At 43.9% G+C, this 21811-nt stretch overlaps 1 protein-coding gene across 1 annotated transcript in view; it reads right to left on the reverse strand.

Moving 5' to 3' along the window:
• ephb1 (EPH receptor B1) overlaps positions 1-21811 on the reverse strand; it is a 218997-nt gene that overhangs the window by 61934 nt on the left and 135252 nt on the right. Inside the window, exon 5 of the mRNA XM_080503748.1 lies at positions 8790-9125. Coding sequence (XP_080359874.1) covers positions 8790-9125 — 336 coding nt within the window. The remainder of the gene's footprint in view (positions 1-8789; positions 9126-21811) is intronic.

Below are 21811 nucleotides of genomic sequence, written 5' to 3' on the forward strand. Positions count from 1 at the left end.
CAGCTAATACCTTACTTCCTGGATCGAGGGGCAGGAGGCGACCTTAATGAGAGCAGGCATCAGATGAAAGTGAGAGAGCCCGAAGAATTGTATAAGCTGATGAAACCGCCTCAATCTGGTGCAATAAGAAGGAAGCCAAAGAGGCAGCACCCCCAAAATCAAATAGAAAGACTGCGTAAACTGAAGAGGCATAATGAGTAGTGCCTCCAATACCCTCCACAGACATGTTTGTCTAACATCCCATCTGACTTCAGAGCCCCACTGAGCGCAGATCTCTCTAATTCAGCTGGTTGTTTGGATTTCTGTCGTAGTCTCCTGAATGTAACCCCCCCGGCCAGACTTGCCCAATGAAGGCCGAGGAGAGCTTTGTTTGCATTTCTGTGGGAATAGCTCTCCAAACAGCAGCTAAGTTGAAGAAGACTGTTTGTAGTTATACTTGGCATTCTGTGGTCCGGGGGTTTGTTGGCGCATAATCTGGGTCAAGAAGGCAGTAAGATCAGAGAACTCTTGTGCATTAGCTGGGGAAAAAAAACAACAAAAAAACATATATCAGCAGACATTTTTCCTGGTGGATTTTTCAAAGAACCGGTGGAGATTCTCGTCTCAGGCAAAGTATATTTAGTCTGATGGTCCAGCAAACACGGCTGCTTTTCATGAGACTGTGACTGTGACACACATCTTTATGGTCATTTAGCATCTTAATAAATTCACTGGCAGTAGAGTATCGGGCTCCATTCAAACCACGATGACATGAAATAGTTATTTCCAGTGGGTAACAAAGATAGATATGACTAAATTCAGGCCAAGTGTGAATGATGGCCTGGGAGGGGGCAGTATATAACCTCTGCATGTCTGTTTCTGAACGTGTGTCTTCTGTGGAGCAAAGGCCGTGAACGAACTCTTAAATCACACTATTGATCAGTCTTTCCTCTCAGACACACGCTGGGATCGAGGGCAGTTAAATGGTCTCTTTGGCGATTCACACTAAATCCCTGCAGCACCCAGCCTCACCTCCGTGTCCCCTCCCCCCCTCCCCTTCTTCTTCCTCTCACCGTCATCTTCACACGGGCAATTTACACCATAACACCTCTAACTACTGCTGTGTGCAACTTCCTGGGTGGACTGGGTTTACTTAATTTAAAGAGTCTCCACTAAAGTTGTGTCTAGTGTAAAACACAAAGAGACAAGTGAAAACTGTTTTTCCCTTTGCTAAGTGGTGGATGACTTCATGCTTTGCTCACAAGTGGACATGAGTAAAGTCCAAGAAAAATAAAAAGGAATACTGTGAAAAGCGTTTAAGCTTTATTTACCATCCACATCCTACACGTGATATTTTGAACTTGAATTTGGTTTAATGAGCTGAACTACAGCACTTTATAATTGCTTTCACTTTTATTTTACTTTCTGAAGCCATAACAGGTACATTGGGTCCTTATTCATGAATTACACAATCAGTTCTACCTGAAAGACTTGATGTTCTGTTCACAAATACAATGAAAAATTGGTCGGACGGAGGCCAGCTGAGCCACGACATGACATAGCATAATTTCTGTCTTATTGAAAGGTAGTTTGTACTTTGGATGAAACTCATGTTTCTGCTCTGCATCAACCACATTATTGCACTTGTTTGCATCTTTCTTTTACTGATCATAGCGATTCTCATATCAATCAAACCTTCAACAGAACAGGGCTAAATATAAATACACATAAAGCCACAGAGTAGCCACTGTCATTAAAACAGTGAAACTGTTACCTCTAAATCCGAGGCCATGTTTTCCACCGGAAAAAGGTGTCTTGCCCCCTCCAGGTGGGTGGAGTGCCCTTGTCACAGGTGGAGGAGTTCAAGTATCTTGGGGTCTTGTTCACGAGTGGGGGAAGATGGAGCGTGAGATCGACAGGCGGATCGGTGCAGCGTCTGCAGTTATGCATTTTCATTTGTGTTGTGTTTTTTCATTTGTGTTGTTTTTCATTTGTTGTTGTGTTTTTTCATTTGCTGTTGTGTTTTTCAATTTGTTGTTGTGTTTTTTCATTTGTGTTGTGTTTTTCAATGTGTTGTTGTGTTTAATGATTTGCTGTTGTGTTTTTCAATTTGTTGTTGTGTTTAATGATTTGCTGTTGTGTTTTTTAATTTGTGTTGCGCTTTTCAATTTGCTGTTGTGTTTTTCAATTTGCAGTTGTGTTTTTCAATTTGTTGTTGTGTTTTTTCATTTGTGTTGTGTTTTTCAATTTGCTGTTGTGTTTTTCAATTTGTTGTTGTGTTTTTTCATTTGTGTTGTGTTTTTCAATTTGCAGTTGTGTTTTTCAATTTGTTGTTGTGTTTAATGATTTGCTGTTGTGTTTTTCAATTTGTTGTTGTGTTTAATGATTTGCTGTTGTGTTTTTTAATTTGCTGTTGTGTTTTTTAATTTGCTGTTGTGTTTTTTAATTTGCAGTTGTGTTTTTCAGTTTGTTGTTGTGTTTTTTCATTTGTGTTGTGTTTTTCAATTTGCTGTTGTGTTTTTCAATTTGCTGTTGTGTTTTTCAATTTGTTGTTGTGTTTTTTCATTTGTGTTGTGTTTTTCAATTTGCAGTTGTGTTTTTCAATTTGTTGTTGTGTTTAATGATTTGCTGTTGTGTTTTTCAATTTGTTGTTGTGTTTAATGATTTGCTGTTGTGTTTTTTAATTTGCTGTTGTGTTTTTTAATTTGCTGTTGTGTTTTTCAATTTGCAGCTGTGTTTTTCAATTTGTGGTTGTGTTTAGTGATTTGCTGTTGTGTTTTTCAATTTGTTGTTGTGTTTAATGATTTGCTGTTGTGTTTTTCAATTTGTTGTTGTGTTTTTTCATTTGTGTTGTGTTTTTCAATTTGCAGTTGTGTTTTTCAATTTGTTGTTGTGTTTAATGATTTGCTGTTGTGTTTTTTAATTTGCTGTTGTGTTTTTTAATTTGCTGTTGTGTTTTTTAATTTGCTGTTGTGCTTTTCAATTTGCAGCTGTGTTTTTCAATTTGTTGTTGTGTTTTTTCATTTGTGTTGTGTTTTTCAATGTGTTGTTGTGTTTAATGATTTGCTGTTGTGTTTTTCAATTTGTTGTTGTGTTTAATGATTTGCTGTTGTGTTTTTTAATTTGTGTTGCGCTTTTCAATTTGCTGTTGTGTTTTTCAATTTGCAGTTGTGTTTTTCAATTTGTTGTTGTGTTTTTTCATTTGTGTTGTGTTTTTCAATTTGCTGTTGTGTTTTTCAATTTGTTGTTGTGTTTTTTCATTTGTGTTGTGTTTTTCAATTTGCAGTTGTGTTTTTCAATTTGTTGTTGTGTTTAATGATTTGCTGTTGTGTTTTTCAATTTGTTGTTGTGTTTAATGATTTGCTGTTGTGTTTTTTAATTTGCTGTTGTGTTTTTTAATTTGCTGTTGTGTTTTTTAATTTGCAGTTGTGTTTTTCAGTTTGTTGTTGTGTTTTTTCATTTGTGTTGTGTTTTTCAATTTGCTGTTGTGTTTTTCAATTTGCTGTTGTGTTTTTCAATTTGTTGTTGTGTTTTTTCATTTGTGTTGTGTTTTTCAATTTGCAGTTGTGTTTTTCAATTTGTTGTTGTGTTTAATGATTTGCTGTTGTGTTTTTCAATTTGTTGTTGTGTTTAATGATTTGCTGTTGTGTTTTTTAATTTGCTGTTGTGTTTTTCAATTTGCAGCTGTGTTTTTCAATTTGTGGTTGTGTTTAGTGATTTGCTGTTGTGTTTTTCAATTTGTTGTTGTGTTTAATGATTTGCTGTTGTGTTTTTCAATTTGTTGTTGTGTTTTTTCATTTGTGTTGTGTTTTTCAATTTGCAGTTGTGTTTTTCAATTTGTTGTTGTGTTTAATGATTTGCTGTTGTGTTTTTTAATTTGCTGTTGTGTTTTTTAATTTGCTGTTGTGTTTTTTAATTTGCTGTTGTGCTTTTCAATTTGCAGCTGTGTTTTTCAATTTGTGGTTGTGTTTAGTGATTTGTTGTTGTGGTTTCCACTTCAGGGCCACTGTAGGTTTCACTTCCATTGATAATCTCACTTCCACAGATCATTTCATCTTATTGTCACCTGATACATCCCCATTATAGTTGCTTGGATCTTTTCAATATTCAATGTTCATATTTCACACCTAATTTTACTAGTCAAATTCCACAAACTGACTTTGCCACAAATTACTTGATGACTAAATAGCTCAGAGCTTTTTGTATGACATGATTGTCATATATTGACAGATAAGAAATTAAGTTTTCCTCCAACAGCTGCACAGAATAAGCAGAACTTTTAACTAACATGCATGCAATGTGTGCAAGTGGACATGCGGATATATTTTCTGACTGAGTTATTGACTTATTTTGTATCCCAATTAATTCTTATCCATCCTGAAATTGAGCTTTTGTAACTGAACCATATTGTTGGCGAGATCAGTGAAGGACACTCTAATCATTTTACCTCTCAGTTTAGTAGTCTTGTATCAGAAGGATAAGAAAAAAAAAAGAACAAAAAGAAAATGGCATCATGGACTTTGTAGAGCGAGAAAAAAAATGAAGGCTCATTGTTTTGGAGTGAATTTGGTTTTCATTTTTTGAGTGCATTATGAACGTTAATCCATTCTGGACACTTCTGTGCCGACATCGACCCACTACTGAAACCTCCTGTCGAAACAAGGAACAGTGCAATTACCTGGCTACAAAAGGGCCACACAGGGCTGGACACAGGCCTGGCAGATTACTGGCAGACACCTCATTACTGCAGCAGGCTTCAACAATAGGCCTGGGCATTGCTTCTTCTACATCTATCTGTCAAGTGTACTATTAGCCTGTCAAATGGGGACAGTCAGCGCCATTAGGCCACCTTGATAATCAGACCTATTTACTCCCTCATTTTCTCCTCCTTCACTGTCACAGGCCCTCAGTCTGGAGGAAAGAAAGCACTCTATTTCTCCATCCTCCCCTGTCTTCCCACCCACTCCTCCCCTGACTCATTCTCAAAGACAAGTTCAGCCAGTCATTATATTCCTCAGAGAGTCTTTATAATCAAATGCGCTATGGCCTCCAACAACTGCTCCAAATTTAATTTTAAAACGTACTCCTATACAAAAGAGATCCGGATAAGGCAATCACGAACTCCACTGGTCTTTCGAGGGAAACGTAAAGTAAGTTCATTCTGCAATTACGATAAAAAAAAGAACTCATTTTAAATTAATTTTACAAGTGTTTCATCGTCATATTTTACCATATTTCAGTATAATGGAAGGAAACAGCACAAAAATGCAAACGTTTCAAACACCAAACTTTCCAATCTGCCACTTTCTTTTGAAGAGATTTTCCTGTAAGAATCCAACCAACAATATTTCGTCTTTTGCTGCACAAGAGCTGAACTTTACGACTGCATTGAGATCCGGGAAGCTGTGATTTACCCTCGAAAGTGAAGAGAGCCATTTCAATTCCTCACTTGGTCAACATTTGCCCCTGATCGTTGCTTCTGTGTACAAATCGGAGATTTACAAAAACAAGAAAAAGCAAAGTCATTTCTATTGGCTGAGCTCAGATCTGACCAGGGAAAATATATTCTTACAGATATTTGATCCATCTATCCAGATTCAATAACATGCCTCAAACTCACACGAAATGATTTTCACAAAAAAAGAAGATAAATCCATTATACCATATATCAAATGAGCAGATGAGTCCAAATTGAATTAACAGATTTAATTTGATTGAAGTAGCAAACTGTTCTATGGTGGCCTGTAAGTACAAATACAAGGGAAATGCAGTTTGATTGTCCTGGTAGTTCTACTTAAAATCTGAAATGTTGGTTGCTTTGTTCCATATCTCATTGATTCAGGTCAGAAGAGGGATTTTTAAAATCAAAACTGAGTCTATTAGTGATAGAAATCACAGGAGGAGCAGAAAAGGTATGCACACGCACGCACGCACACACACGCACGCACGCACGCACGCACGCACGCACGCACACACACACACACACACACACACACACACACGCACACACACACACACACACACACACACACACACACACACGCACACACACACACACACACACACAAAGGATTAATAATAAAAATAATGAAAGCCCAGTGTGTTCTATATTCATTTGTCCATCCATCTTCTGGATCCTTCATCCTGTGCAGGGTCACAGAGTCAATGCAGGCAGCTGACTTTCAACCAGGGCAGGACACACACACCAGACAAACATTTGCTGGACACACACACTAGATACACATGTTGGATACAGACTGAACACACACACTGGACCCACACACTGGATACACACTAGATACACACTGGAAACACACATTGCATACAGACTGGACACACACTGGATACACACACTGGATACACACTGGACACACGCACTGGACCCACACACTGGACACACAATGGATACACACTGGACACACACACTGGATACACACTGGACACACAGAAATGGACACACACACTGGACACACACATTGGACACACACACTGGACACACAATGGATACACACTGGACACACACACTGGATACACACTGGACACACAGAAATGGACACACACACTGGACCCACACACTGGACACACACACTGGACACACAATGGATACACACTGGACACACACACTGGATACACACTGGACACACAGAAATGGACACACACACTGGACACACACTGGACAAACACACTGGACACACACACTGGACACACACACTGGACACACAATGGATACACACTGGACACACACACTGGATACACACTGGACACACAGAAATGGACACACACATTGGACACACACTGGACAGACACACTGGACACACATTGGACACACACACTGGACAAACACACTGGACACACACATTGGACACACACACTGGACAAACACACTGGACACACAGACTGGACACACACATTGGACACACACACTGGACAAACACACTGGACACACACACTGGACACACACATTGGACACACACACTGGACAAACACACTGGACACACACACTGGACAAACACATTGGACACACACATTGGACACACACACTGGACAAACACACTGGACACACACAGTGGACACACACATTGGACACACACATTGGACACACACACTAGACAAACACACTGGACACACACATTGGACACACACACTGGACACACACACTGGACACACACACTGGACACACACATTGGACACACACACTGGAAACACACACTGGACACACACACTGGACACACACATTGGACACACACACTGGACAAACACACTGGACACACACATTGGACACACACACTGGACAAACACACTGGACACACACACTGGACACACACACTGGACACACACATTGGACACACACAATGGACAAAGACAACCACAAAGACACTCACTGGTCCAACACAACACAAACACACACCCCAGACAAACACAGACGATTCTGTACCAGTGTGACCAGTTAACCTGAAACACATCCAGGTTTTGTTGTTTTGGATTGTGGGAGGCCCGCCTCGCTGTGGAACCAGAGCACCAACACCACCCTGCAGCTCTTCCTTGGTAATCGTCCCCAAATATATATAATCTCATCTGAAAGCACTCGTGTGAATAATATACACAAGATGATGCATTTGTAAAATTACATGGATCAAGCTATGGAATTATGTGGATAGTGATATGCTGGTGGACCCAACTTAAAATTGCTGTTGAAGAATTGTTTTGGTTTATTGCCCCTCCTTCCAATAGTTGCATAGAATTGTTTGCCCTCCACGACGTGGACACAGACAGACAGACAAGGACACAGCAGGCGGCAACAACCTGAAACCTTGCCTGAAATCGGCAACGATCCAAGTATGTGTCTGGAGGAGGTTTCCTCTAATCTGATATTCAAGTATCGCTCACGGAGCAGTGCTCAACCTCAAATGCTGTTAAAATAAAGATCAGCATTTCTGTGTCTGTTTTCATTTAGCAAGAGCAACAAAGGAATGAAAGCAGCCATTAGAAGCACAACACGAGGCGGCTGTTTGAAAAATACTGAATTAAACAGGATCAATTTTGCCGTTGTTTAGTCAAATTCAGATAACAGGGACGTGTCGGTCTATACGTCTGAAGCACTGCAGACCGGCTTTAGCTGGGGTTAGTCACCCTCAGAGAAAAGAGAGGCGCTCGCTGTGTGGCAATGCACTCAAAACAAAGCCTCATCAAAGAAAGAAATCATAAAAAAGACACTACAGTGACAACAAAGACACGATCCAGTCTGTAAATCAATCATCTTTCAACCTCCCATCTGTGAGCATCACAAAAAGAGGGATGAAAGGACTTCTGTGTCGTTTGGAGAAGGATGATTACCTACAAAGATGTTTAAAAAGCTTGGATTTGTGAGCCGCCCAAAGAGAAATGCAAACCGAGACCATTTCTATCACAGAGACGGAGCAGAGGATCGTGACTGTTCAGCCCCAAAGTGTGACGCCCGCATCTCCTTGTTTGAAATGGGAAAGCCATCCCATTGATTCCCCTCGGCTCACTCTGCAGCCCAGCCTTGAAGTATGCCAAGCCATGAAGAGTGACTCTGATATGTCCGTTGTGCACGATGTGTCACGTTACTGCAATAACAGGGAATCTGCTATTCAAATTCAAAATGAAATTGAATTGCTCAAACAGGATGGCCAAGCAGGTTGCTTATGTGGAGGATGAATGAAAATGTCCAAAACCAAGACGACAATGCTAATAGGAATCTCACATGATGACGCTACAGAGGGATGGGAGGAGTTATCATCATCATCATCATCATCATCACCATTACACAGAGCAGTGGCAGCACTTACCAGCCTGGTTGGTGGTGATGTCTATGGAGACATGCTGCGCCGGGTATGGGCTCTTATTGCTGACACCGTTGACGGCCTGGATCTCGAAGCTGTACAGTGTGTGAGCCCACAGGTTGCTGATGAAGACCCTGGTCTCCGTCAGTCCGAGCTGCCGGGGCACAAAGTCCACGTTGTCGTCACAGTGTGAGCAGGACCGCCGGTCGGCGCGACACTTCTTGCACACGATGTTGTAGACAACGTCGTCCCGACCACCCGTCTCCCGAGGAGAGTGCCACTCCAGGATCACCGAGGTCTCGTTCACAATGGAAATCACATTTCTGGGGCTGGAAGGGACACCTGAACACACACACACAAAGGGCATAAGGGAAATGTGTGTGTGTGTGTGTGTGTGTGTGTGTGTGTGTGTGTGTGTGTGTGTGTGTGTGTGTGTGTGTGTGTGTGTGTGTGTGTGTGTGTGTGTGTGTGTGTGTGTGTGTGTGTGTGTGTGACATCACTGGCTGGGCTCGACCTCAGTCACCCAGCAAATGAAGTTAGATAAAGGTGTTGGATGGATGGATGGATGGATGGATGGATGGATGGATGGATGGATGGATGGATCTGTCATCTATATCTAAAACCATCTTCTGGAATGTGGTTCCACTCATCTGGCTCACTCTTGCATCACATTTCATCCTGATTATTTGCTTTGAATTGATTTGATCCATGACCTCTTTTTCAGAAATGTGTTTTCACCGATTAACTTGTTTCTTTGTATTTCTTACAAGAAATTGTGAATTTAAGAGAATGAGAGGAGTTTATGAAAACATATATTTCAGATCTGGATGTAACAGTAGAGGGGTTTTATGTAAAGATGCATACAAATATTTCTCATGTAGTTTTTTTTTTTTCATAGCCTTTATCATGCTGTGTGAATCCCTACAGCCATTTACACTACCTTTTGCTTTAAAATACAGGAAATAATCCAACATTTACTTCTCAGCAGGGGGCAAAGTAAGTTCGTTTTGGTATTTATTTGACATTCTTATGTCGGGTCAGCAGATAAATATCTTGAATTCCCACAACAGAGGTACATTGCAGGCTTACACCGTAATCCTCCCATCATATCCAGGCCATTTATTTAAACTCTGACAGCATGTCATTTGAAACCGTTTTATGTGTCAGTTGTTTCAATCAAGCATGGCAATTTGTTTAATTATTCTGCAATATTTGTGGATTTGCTGTATATTCTGAGAGTTTGTGAGCTTTTACGGAAGCAAAGTGGTGAAAGACAACAGAATTTATGTGATTCTCAGAAGTGTAAAGCAGAAGTGTCACAACTTTCCGAAATCTAACAGAAGCGACACCTATCTCCATGTTTAACACAACTCATGAGGTTCTATTTCACTAATCACTGTCACAGCCCGCAGATGTCTCCTGCTGTGTTGTTGTTTTTGTGTGTGTGTGTGTGTGTGTGTGTGTGTGTGTGTGTGTGTGTGTGTGTGTGTGTGTGTGTGTGTGTGTGTGTGTGTGTGTGTGTGTGTGTGTGTGTGTGTGTGTGTGTGTGTGTGTGTGTGTGTGTGTGTGTGAGAGATCGTAGGCGGAGCAGGCGGAGCAGGACGCACACCTGAAGCGGATGAGGAAGCCAGTATTTAAGGACCGGGATTCCAGGCGCTCATCGCAAGATCGTTACGTTTACTCTGCGGTACCTAGACCCTGCCCCTCGTGTTGTTAGTTATGAGACTGTTCGCTTCGCGTTTGGAAGCTCCAGAGTATTCTGACCTGAGTTTGTTCTCCCGTACAGTCCCGGTGTGCGCCGCTGCGTCCTGCTCGGAAGTTCCCGACTCCGTGACGCCCGACTCCGCTCCTACGACCCCTCGCCCCGGATTGCCGCTCCGTTGGAGAGACTAAAATAAACTTTATTTTCAATTTACATCCCGGACTAGTTGGCGTTTGAATCCTGTTCACCACCAACCCTGACAGAACGATCTTGCCACCACGGATTCAGCCGACCCGCAAGTCCTACAGCGCGCCATCTCCTCACACGGAAACCTCCTGTCTCAACACCAGGTATTCCTCCGGGAGATTGGGACGTCACTAAATGAACTGAACGCCCAGATGTCGCGCTTCACCAGCCGCCTGGACGGGCTCGTCGCCGGTCAGCAACCGCCGGGTGACGCTGTCGCGGCGGCCGTAACTCCTCCCCCGCCCGCGAGAATACCGCCGACCGCCGCTAGGGAGCCCCAGATCCCCACTCCAGAACGGTACTCTGGAGAACTGGGAGGTTGTGGCTGGTTTCTCCTCCAGTGTGAGCTCGTGTTTAAACAGCAGCCTGCCACCTACTCCACTAATGACTCCCGGGTCGCTTATATAGTTGGGTTACTGTCCGGTAAGGCGGCCAAGTGGGTGACTGCACTGTGGGAGCACGGGTCACCCATATGTGGATCATGCACCCGTTTGATGGCGGAGATGAGGCAGGTGCTTGATCACCCTCTCCAGGGCAAGGAGGCAGCCCGACGACTGATGTCTCTGTCCCAGCGATCGCGGTCGGTTGGGGAGTATGCTGTGGACTTCCGGATCTACACGGCGGAGAGTGGCTGGAATGATCCAGCGCTCCAAGGAGTGTTTCTCCAGGGGTTGTCCGACGAGGTCCATGATGACACGACCGATTTGGAGGAGCTCATCGCCCTAGCGATCCATGTCGATAATCGACTCCGGTATCGTCCCAAGAATCAGAGAACCCATCGGCCTCTACACCATCCTGGGACCCCGGCGGCCACTCCTGGTAACTCGGCTCCCTTCCATCCTGCCTTTCCGGCTCCAGAGGATCCTGGGGAACCCATGCAGCTCAGGCGAGCCCGCCTGTCTTCCACAGAATGAAGGCACCGGATTAATGCCCGTCTCTGCCTGTATTTGGGGAGGCAGGACACCAACGAGCTACCTGTCCCCATCAGCCAAAAGCCTAGGCTCATCAGGATTGGAGGTGGTCCTGATGAGCCATAGCCCCAGCACCCAGCCTTCGGCTCCCTCTTGCCTCCAACTCCCAGCCTCTCTCATCAGTGAGGCCGGCAGCCTCTCACTGCACGCCCTGGTGGATTCTGGAGCAGACGAGAATTTCTTGGACCAGGAGTTCGCGGTGAAGGCTGGCCTAATGTTGGAACCTCTTCCAAACCCCTGGACTGTGAGCACCCTGGATGGCAGGAGGTTGGCCCACATCACCCATCGCACCATTCCCCTTCATCTACTGGTCTCCGGGAACCACAGTGAGGAGATTAGGTTCCTGGTGCTGTCATCTCCTCACGTCCTGCTGATCTTGGGTCTCCCCTGGCTACAGAGACACAACCCCCACATTGACTGGAACCTGTGCACCATTTCCAGCTGGGGAACCTACTGCCACACTCACTGTCTCCAGTCTGCTCCAGGGAGCCCCCTGACACCTCCCTCCGTGGATCAGGAGCAGATCGAGCTGGGTTCGGTTCCTCCTGAGTATCACCACCTAAGGGAGGTATTCAGTAAGCAGCGAGTTGCCTCCCTTCCCCCTCACCGACCATATGACTGCGCCATCGAGCTTCTCCCGGGGGCGCCCCTTCCCTCCAGCCATTTGTATAACGTGTCCCGTCCCGAGAGAGAAGCCATGGAGAAGTACATCCACGAGTCCCTCGCTGCTGGCCTGATCTGTCCCTCATCATCTCCCGTTGGAGCCGGGTTCTTTTTTGTGGCCAAGAAGGACGGTACATTACGGCCGTGCATTGACTACAGAGGACTGAACAATATCACGGTTAAGAATAAATACCCCCTGCCTCTAATGGACTCTGCCTTCCAGCCTCTCCATGACGCCACTGTGTTCTCCAAGCTCGACTTCCGGAACGCCTATCACCTCATTCGGATCCGCGAGGGTGACGAATGGAAGACGGCGTTTAAGACTCCCCTCAGGCACTTCGAATACTTAGTGATGCCTTTTGGACTCACAAATGCCCCCGCAGTATTCCAGCACCTGGTCAATGACGTGCTGCGGGACATGTTGAATCAGTGTATATTTGTGTATCTGGATGACATCCTGATCTTCTCTCGCAGCCAGGAGGAGCATGTTCTCCATGTCCATGCAGTGCTCCAGCGTCTTCTGGAGAACCGGCTATTTGTGAAGGCGGAGAAGTGTGTCTTCCATGCGACCTCTGAGCTTCTTGGGGTACATCATCGAACGGGGACAGGTGAAGGCAGATCCAGCCGAGGTCCAAGCCTTGGTGGACTGGCCCAGACTGACGACCCGTAAACAGCTGCAGCGGTTCCTTGGGTTCGCCGCTCCGTTGGAGAGACTAAAATAAATAACCCTGACAGTCACTTTGAAACAAGTGAAACCGCAGAGGTTACCAAATGTAGAAATTAAAGCCAATAAAGGGTTAAACCACTTTATGGATGCTTATATAATTAGCTTAAGTTTTCTGTCTGCAGAGCCTGACATTTGGAAAAAGATCTGTTTTAATGGTGCACTGCACTCAGAGCAACAAGAACAAGGCCACTTACAAAGCTGAGCACAGATTCACACACTTGTGCTTTTCAACCGGCGTTATGTAAGAAATGGAAAAGTAAAGAGGGCTGTGCAGATGTCCTGTGTAATATTGTTTGTAATTATTTTTCACAGATTCATGAACTTACTCTATAATGGACAGGTAGTAATGTCTATAAGGTAAAGGTAACTAAATACAGTCAGTGAAACAATAAAAGATCATATCAGACAACCGTTAATCATCGGCAAACTCGTCATTGTCTTTACAGCAACATAATATATTGTCTGAAAAGTGAAAAAGCCAAACAGTTTCACAAATTTGTCTTGTGTTAATTTAGCAGTTTCACAGCACTGTAATAAATATAAGTGCCACTGTCCAAGAGCCACTTCTCTCTTTCTTATTTTTCTCCATCTTCAGCACAATTGGAATGCTAATTTATTCCATTCACACCCAGAGAGATCATACAGCGAAACATTTGTGTCTATCAAACATTGGTTATTTAGCAAAATGCAGTGTTGCATGGAGTATTCTTATCCAAGTGGGTCTGGAGATTCACAGTCCTGTTCACTCCCCATTGCCCGCAGCTCGAAGCAGAACCGCAGAAACCACATTCAGAAAGAAATCAAGAAATAAAAGTATTGTTTTGCTTGAGTGGTGGCTTAATATTAGGGTGCAGGAAAGTGGCTCGTTCAGCCTCTTTTTAAGAGTTAAAATCACTTGAAATGGGAGTGTCGGATTTTGCTTAGCTGAGGCATTGTGTCCCTGTGGCTGCTCACCGCCGCTCTTTCTTCTCCGACAGCAGACAAAAGGAGAAGCTTGCCAGAGCTCTTAGCCGCTGCTGCTCGGGATGAGTGAGGAAGCCCTGCACAGCTGATCTGCTACCAATTTACCCTCCATAAAGCCTGACCTTTACTATCGAAAGGGAATTTAAAACCACCCATTCCCATATCCATGACCAGTGTGAAACTACAATTTCACTCAGCTTGAGCACAACTGCTCATTTTCCCATTATACTGGATTTATTGACCCTGTTTTCAACACGAGACCAGACTAAACCAAGGTGTGCTAAAAGTAGGGCTGCCCCATGTATTGCAAATTGATCTTATTTGGGTGTCCACACACGTGTCCCCAAAGGAATTGTGTTAAATTGTGCTGCTGTGCATTGTGCAGGAATGCACAAAAATATGTCATTAATTGAATTATGCAATTATGAAAATGTAATTGACTGACAGAAAAAGTGCAATGTTATATAAAATAAGAATATAATCTATGTGCTTGCATTAGTCACAGATCACATTAGATATTCTAATACTGAGCAGCCTTAGATTTAAACATATTGCAGTAAAGCAGGCTAGTTTAACTTCGAATTTCTGTGTGAGTACGGCTTCATTTAAAATAGTTGTTTCAGTCAACTCAGACTCAATTAATCATTGTTACTGCAAAGCCTTCTGGGAAAGCGACGGAACATGTAAGGGTGCAGTAAAAGCACTGTTACTGCAACGGCCTCTCGGTGGCTCAGAAAGCCAGAAGTCTGTGACAGGAAGGGCATGACCTCCATCGTGTGATTATTATAGTCTGGCTGAGAGGGCAGAAAATGCTCCAGATGCAGGGTCAAACAGCAAATAATTCCGATCCTGGAATTATATGCGACGCAATGCATTTGTTGTATTTGATTGGGAAATATGGGACAAAAACGCTGAAAAGAGTTTGAAGCCTCTACATTGTTTCCCTGGTGCTGCATGCGTTAGTTACTCACGAGCAGTTCTACTCAGTAGCAACCTCTGGATGATCCATCACATGCATGCACTTGTCCCCAAATGTGCATTTCTAGGGGAAAACCCCCCCCAAAAAACAATGCATATCCACGCATGTGGAAAATGTATTTGTGTCGATGTATTTGCGTTTGCAGTGTCTGCATAAATGCATCGACATGATGAGAAAAACAGTATCGGCCAGCCGAGGTGTGAACAAGATGTCACACTGCTCCATCCCAATTACAACCACCCTCCACATACGCCGGGATGGCACAAGTAATCAGATATGACTGCCACTTAGCCAGTGATTTGCAGACCGTTATCACGGCCTTTGGGTGTGTTAATTTGCCAGGGGATTTAAATGACTGAGAACTTTACTTACAGGCTCTTAGCTGGCATCCATTCAGCTTTGCCACTCAGACATGGTTGTGCTTACATATATTCTGTTTTCACTTAAGTTAAAGGAGCAATGTGCAATTTCTCCAAACAGCCCATGGCATTCGGTAAAAGATCTGTTTAATTTTTTAATCTTGACAGCAACAAGGTGACATTTCCAGGAATGAGGATGAAATAATACACTTGCACTCTGCAGTTTCTGCAGTGGCATCATCCAAAGAGATGGAACGTGAACAGAACGGCCGATGCCATAAACGTTAGTTTCATTCCATTTAAACAGATGTGGCAATCACAGTAGGGGCATTATGAAACTGGCTAACTGAATCAACGAGAGAGAGCAAACTGAACATGATTTTCCAGACAGAACCAAGGCACAAACAGGAGAGAGAGAGAGGGAGGGAGGAAAAAAGAGCCAAATGATGCGCCTGCTTCATGTTGAATTAGTGGAATCGTTGAGGGTCTGGTCACAGCTTGTTTCACATGCACAGTCAAGGCGATGAACTGCACTGTCGCGTGTGCTTACATACAACAGCAGCGCCACCGGGACAGAGAGATCCGAGAGTCAAGAAGTCTGTGTGAGCTGTTTACATTTCTTCCAGTCTAAATACAGGCAGATCATTTTGTGTTTATAAATTGAACATAGGCATGTGCGTGCGTGTGCGTCACGGATCACACTCAGAGACTCAGTTGCGGACAGAAACATGGCAACCAGGGATACTCTCGGAGCACTTTAATAAATGAAGTGGCAATGAACACCAAACAACACAAGCAAGCAGAACTCCAAGAGCCAGAATTACAGATGTAAGGACTTAACCTAGAAACAACAAACTTAAACCCATCAAAACAGAACTCCAGAATAAACAATACAGAACCACTACACAGACTAAGGAACCACCCCAAACAAACTATCAGGACCCAGCGGGAGACTGAGGGAGCACACTGCCTGGTACGAAGCGGAGCGGGATGAATGGCGTGGTCGACGCTGGAGACCAACGGAGGTGGCGTGTGCTGCAGCCAGAAGGATGGTTGTCAGGGAGTCTTGTGCTGCAGCTGTAGGAACGGACCAACGAGCAGCGTCTCATGCAGGAGCTCGGTGCAGCAGGGTGGGTCAAGAGGGTAGGTAGTTTTACAGTCCGACGCCGAGTCTTCATCTGATGCCAGCTTTATAGAGAGAGGTGCATGTTGAGTGAAGCCACACCCTGCCGCAGGTGAGAGCACTCAGGAAATCAGCACTGCACTTGTCCACACCTCACACAGCATGCAGCACACGCCCACCTCGGAAAAAGGAAAGGAGGGAGGGGGAAGGGAACAAATGCTGCCACTAGGCAGAGCCAGAGGTGGAGGTCATGACAGTATATGTGTGTGTGTCAGCCTGTTTCAGTTCATTGTAATGCCATCTTGTGAGACTGTGCAGTGGTCAATTTGCCACACGGCAGTAACAACCCAAGTTCGATTGTCAGTTCCAGTCGGGGGACTTGGATTGACTGGGGTGGAGGGGCAGCGAGAAATTTCGCACCTTCGTTTGGTTCGGTTTTTCTTTCACACTGCGCATTTGATGACAAACTGCCTGGACAACGTCACGCAATTACAACAGCGGCTCCTTTGGGGGCACTGACCAGAGAGGAAGAAAAGCATGACGAAGTACAAACACGGCTCATCGATTGGTCTGGACTGAAAGTGGAAATCCCACCCTTTTGCTGGCTAGTGGCTAATGGGTAGCCACCAACAACATATAGTTTTCAGACCAGATATCAATGAGTCTTCCTCACGACTCCACGTCTGCCCTCAAGATTACATTTGTTTTTCTTTCTGTGTCTTCTTCTTTGGATTCACGCTGTTAGATTTGTTTGTTTACTCCCTAAAATACACCGCGCTCCATGCGTGTCCTTCAATCCGTCTGCTGATAATCCTTGATGTATTCACACTGTCCGTGGATCGGACCCTCAGTTGACTTGCAAGAGAACTGAGACCCATGTTTTCAAGTCTTGCATCCGGATCAGAGTTCCGGGAGCTTTTCACTCATGCCCAAACGAAGCGCACTTCCCCTGAAACGAAGTGTGGTCTGGATCAAACAGTGCTGGCGTAAAGTTTCCTCCAGCTACGGACACATCAGATGAGTTGTAGTCTGTGAAATGGAAATTTGATACCTGTTTGCACTGAACCTGGATACACTAAAACTTTAGAGCAGTGTGATCTGTTGTCAGCTCTGGATCTTCGTGACCCTGAGTTGGATGAATGGTTAACGACGGAGTGATGTCATTATTCAGACTTGTTTATTTAAAAAGCACAAAGTTCCTGATAGACATCCAACTATATTCAATACCAGTGCTTGGATCTGTAATTGCATGATATTTTAATCAAGTATACACACTGCTGTGTCCTCATAATAATGTGTATATGTCATTGTAATGTGCTGTCATCCATTTTTAACCCAGTAAAATTAAGTAAAAATGGCCTGCAGCAAAGAATCTATTCTGAATTAATACCATTACATGTGCATTATTTCCAGAGTTACAGTAGCTCCAGCATGTCTCCCCTCTCTCTCTCTCTCTCTCTCTCTCTCTCTCTCTCTCTCTCATAATAACAGGTGATGCTTTAAGGTTCCACCTGTACTGTTAAAAAGCCACATCCCAGTTTTCCCCCAGTTTCTAATATACGGAGTGCCCCAGTGAGCAAAGTACAACCATTTACATATAGTTTACTCACCCACCGTTTGAACAGTCTGGAGCCAGTGCGGCTCTTCTTTCAAACTGTTTGTTTTTATGATATGAAACAGACCTTGAGGGACCAACAGAAGGTCCCTGTGTGGAAATACTTAACACAGCCAGAGGAGGATGAGGCAGAGAGAGAGAGAGGTTGTGTGGGTTGGTGAGACATGAAATAAAACATTTTTTTTAAAGACTAATACTGTTTTTATGAAAGACTGAGTAGTCATCAATAGACTGACCACACACTCATTGAGCAGACACAAAATTCGCTCAATCGAGTGTTTATTAAGGAGGCACTGTCTAAGACCGTGACTCCACATGACTTGATATGTTTTATAGATGCATCCATGCACGTGCAGTCTGGAGCATTGTGTGCTAAAAATGGTTTGAGGACGATAATAGTGGGCTCGACAATTAGACTGAGTTAGGTCCATGTAATACTGCGTTGCTGAGAGAGAGCCCGGCCATCTGACGGTGGAGTTTGTGAACCAACTCCAGAGACCCAGTAAGAAAAGGCATAAAAACACTATGGAGAAAAGAACAGAATATTCATGCACTTTGATGGCTCACTCGCTTTTCTCTTCGAAAAGAAAAAAAAAAAACTTCCAACGGGATGAGGAGGAGAATGGGAAAAGGGCTAACCTTTTCAGTGGGGAATATTCACGGGTTTTGTTACAAGGGAGGTTTTCAGGGGACTGGCCACATATGTGAGCATTGTGTGTTATGAATGAGGAATGAGTAAATCCATCAGAAACATAGCATTTTCTTCAGCATTCCCAGTATTGACGTTTATTCAGTTGCATTCCTACTATTTTACGTGAGCCTCCCGTCCAAAATACAGACTTAACAAGCACATGAAGCACAAGCTTATTCAGTTATATTCATGTTGCCATGCACCTCACTGTGACTGCCACACCACCGTAAGCTATATTTAGTTCAAACTAAGACTGTCCACATGAGAGCACTGTTTCATGTAGCCGCATAATCTTTGGTGTGCTCACGGTGTGGTGTTTTAGAAGCCTGAAAATTGAGTTGTTTTGATGACAGGTTCCAGAATAGACAAATTTGAAAATGCCAATTCTGCTTTGAAGTATGAATGGGAAATATGTCCATTAGCTGAAAATGATTATGTCATTGCCCCACCCCTTGATGTCACTTAATAATAACAAAAATGGTGAACGACATGCTTACAGATTGTGCAGCAGCAGCTGTTGATGCTGTCTGGTTAATAATGCCAGATGATACATTTGTAGAATACAAGTCTTCTTCTCCGTTTTTGTTGTTTGTCTGTGGCAAAGTTACAGTGCTACCTATAGGGCTGGCATATGTATTACATTGTTTTGAGTCGTTCTCTCAGGGTCTAAATGTTTCAATGTACATGTTAAAATTTTCCTTTGACACAGAGCTGCCTGTCTGTTGAAGACTTTATCATTCTATTTTTGACATTAGCCCTTGCATAATCACTCTCCACCCATTTCCACTGTTCCTCTCTCCAGGATTCTCTGAACCTGCGTCCTTGCTGCCCTACAGACCAATAAGCAATGGTTTCACCAATTGACTCCCCTGCTTGTCATTCTCCTTCCTCTGACTCACACATGGAGGGGGGGATGTGGAGGTACGTCACAGTGGAGCTCAGTACAAGAACCAGAAGGGGATGGAGCGAAATGCATACCAGGGTCTCTAAAGTCCTCACTATCCTGGGCAGCCGCACCGAGAGCAATGGGCTTCACAATGAGAGACAGAACACTTGTGGTGTTACTCCCCTTGGGCTTCTGCTGCAGCCAGCACAAGACAGAGGACTGGAATAAAGAGGGAGTGGGAGGTGGAGGGGGGGGGGGGGGGGTTTGAAGTGCTTCCCAGTCTTGGCATATTCATATCCCTGAAGGAAAATGGTGGAGGGGGTGGGGGTGGATGGGTATTGCATGAGGCCCCCTGCTGACAGAGCCATGCGCTGGACAATCCATCAGCAAGCTAATCAGACTGATCTGGAGCATACAGGGACCCGAGCCTCTGACGACGGCACGAAGCACTTAAGCTACAGCTTCTGCCGCCACAGAATGGCCTGATTTAAGCTTCTCCAGCAGTGCTCTTATCAGGACCCGCAGCATTAAAGAGATTCTTACTAGGATGATCTCACTGGTTCCCTCCGCTGAGATCTGGGGTGCTCAGAGAAGTGAGCTCAGCTGCTACTGTATGTTCCAACTTTCCGAGAAAGCTTTGAATGTGCTGTTGCAAAAGAATTTGCTTAACACAAATTGAAGAGCAACTGAAGTTGGTTTAAGATGTAAATTTTGAAAGGGGCAGCTGAAAACAAAATTCTCAGTAGGAATTGTATTTTAAATACATGCATGGGAAATAAAAGCGTTTCACACAGAGTTGAGACAGAGGCTGTTGGAATAAATATTTCACTTCATAGAGAGATTTGTAATTAGGAATGAAACATATTTTGATTTGTCCTTATTCAACCAATGACTAGTGTTTTATATTTATCAAGAAATCGCATCAAGATGATTTTTTTTCAAGCCCAAATTGAAGCAAAATAACAATTCTGACAAAAAAGATAAGACCCACAAGATTGATGGGGGAAAAAAAAAAGTAGGGGGTTGCATTTGGAAATCAACACAGAGCATTAGGATCTTTTAAGAATAATCAGCAGGGAGCTGTTATGAAGATTGCTTGGGGATAAAATTGAAGGCCTGGAGGTAAAGGGAGATGCTATCATTGATAGAACATCCACTACTTCACCAGAGAGCTGTGTGCTATGCTACGGGAGGGCAGATAAAACCCAAGGTGAAAGCAGGGTGTCATCCACCGAGAGCGTCTGAAGCCTAAAGGTGTGGACGGATCCACTTGAGAAGCATTCAAAGACAGACGGCCATGCTGCGTAGAGTGCTGCTATGAAGCAATAGGGCACTTATTCAAAGTTGTAAAAAGGATACATGGCAGAAGAGATGCGATGAAAACACAATTTAGCAGTAGAGGTTATGTATCTGCTGACCGATTTGAAATGTAGCGTGTTCCTGAGTCCTTTCCCCAGGCCAATTAACGAGGTCTATAGTGAATAAATCAGGACTAAATGAATACATTAGTACACCAATAATGCTTCCAGATCTGCTGTTGTGAGGAGAACAAACCATTAAAGGAACTCCCCGGTGGCAGCGAAAGGGAAGAAGTAAACAAACTTTTTGGGGTCTTACAGCACTCTCCTTCTCCGAAACTGTGTGTCAGCAGGGATGGCAGGAAAGCTGAGCATATTGCTTATTACATTATATTAAGATAACTATGATGCTGTGAGAGGCCTTATTGGATCTCCAGTGGATAACGGCAGGACGGTATCGAAGCTTCACAGCATCTGCCTGAGTAATTAGGACTTCAGGGGATGATAGGAGAATCAGAACAAGAGCACCAGTGGATGAGAGGAAGAGAAACGGAGATTAAAGAAGAGATGAAGCTCATTGGTGCAACGATGGAGATGTCAAGGATAGAGACTGTCTTGTGAAGACTACTGAGGTTTTAGATACGTGGATATCTTCATGCTGCATCTCTTATTGAGCTTTGGTTTGAGAGGAAAAAAGGGAACGAAGGGATGTGACAAGAGCAACATAGTGTACAGAACATGTACTGCACATTGACACTGGAGTAGATCCAGGAACATATGTTAAACATAAAAGCTTCCCATCGCT

The sequence above is a fragment of the Blennius ocellaris genome (assembly GCF_963422515.1).
Source record: "Blennius ocellaris genome assembly, chromosome: 10".
NCBI classification, from domain to species: domain Eukaryota; kingdom Metazoa; phylum Chordata; class Actinopteri; order Blenniiformes; family Blenniidae; genus Blennius; species Blennius ocellaris.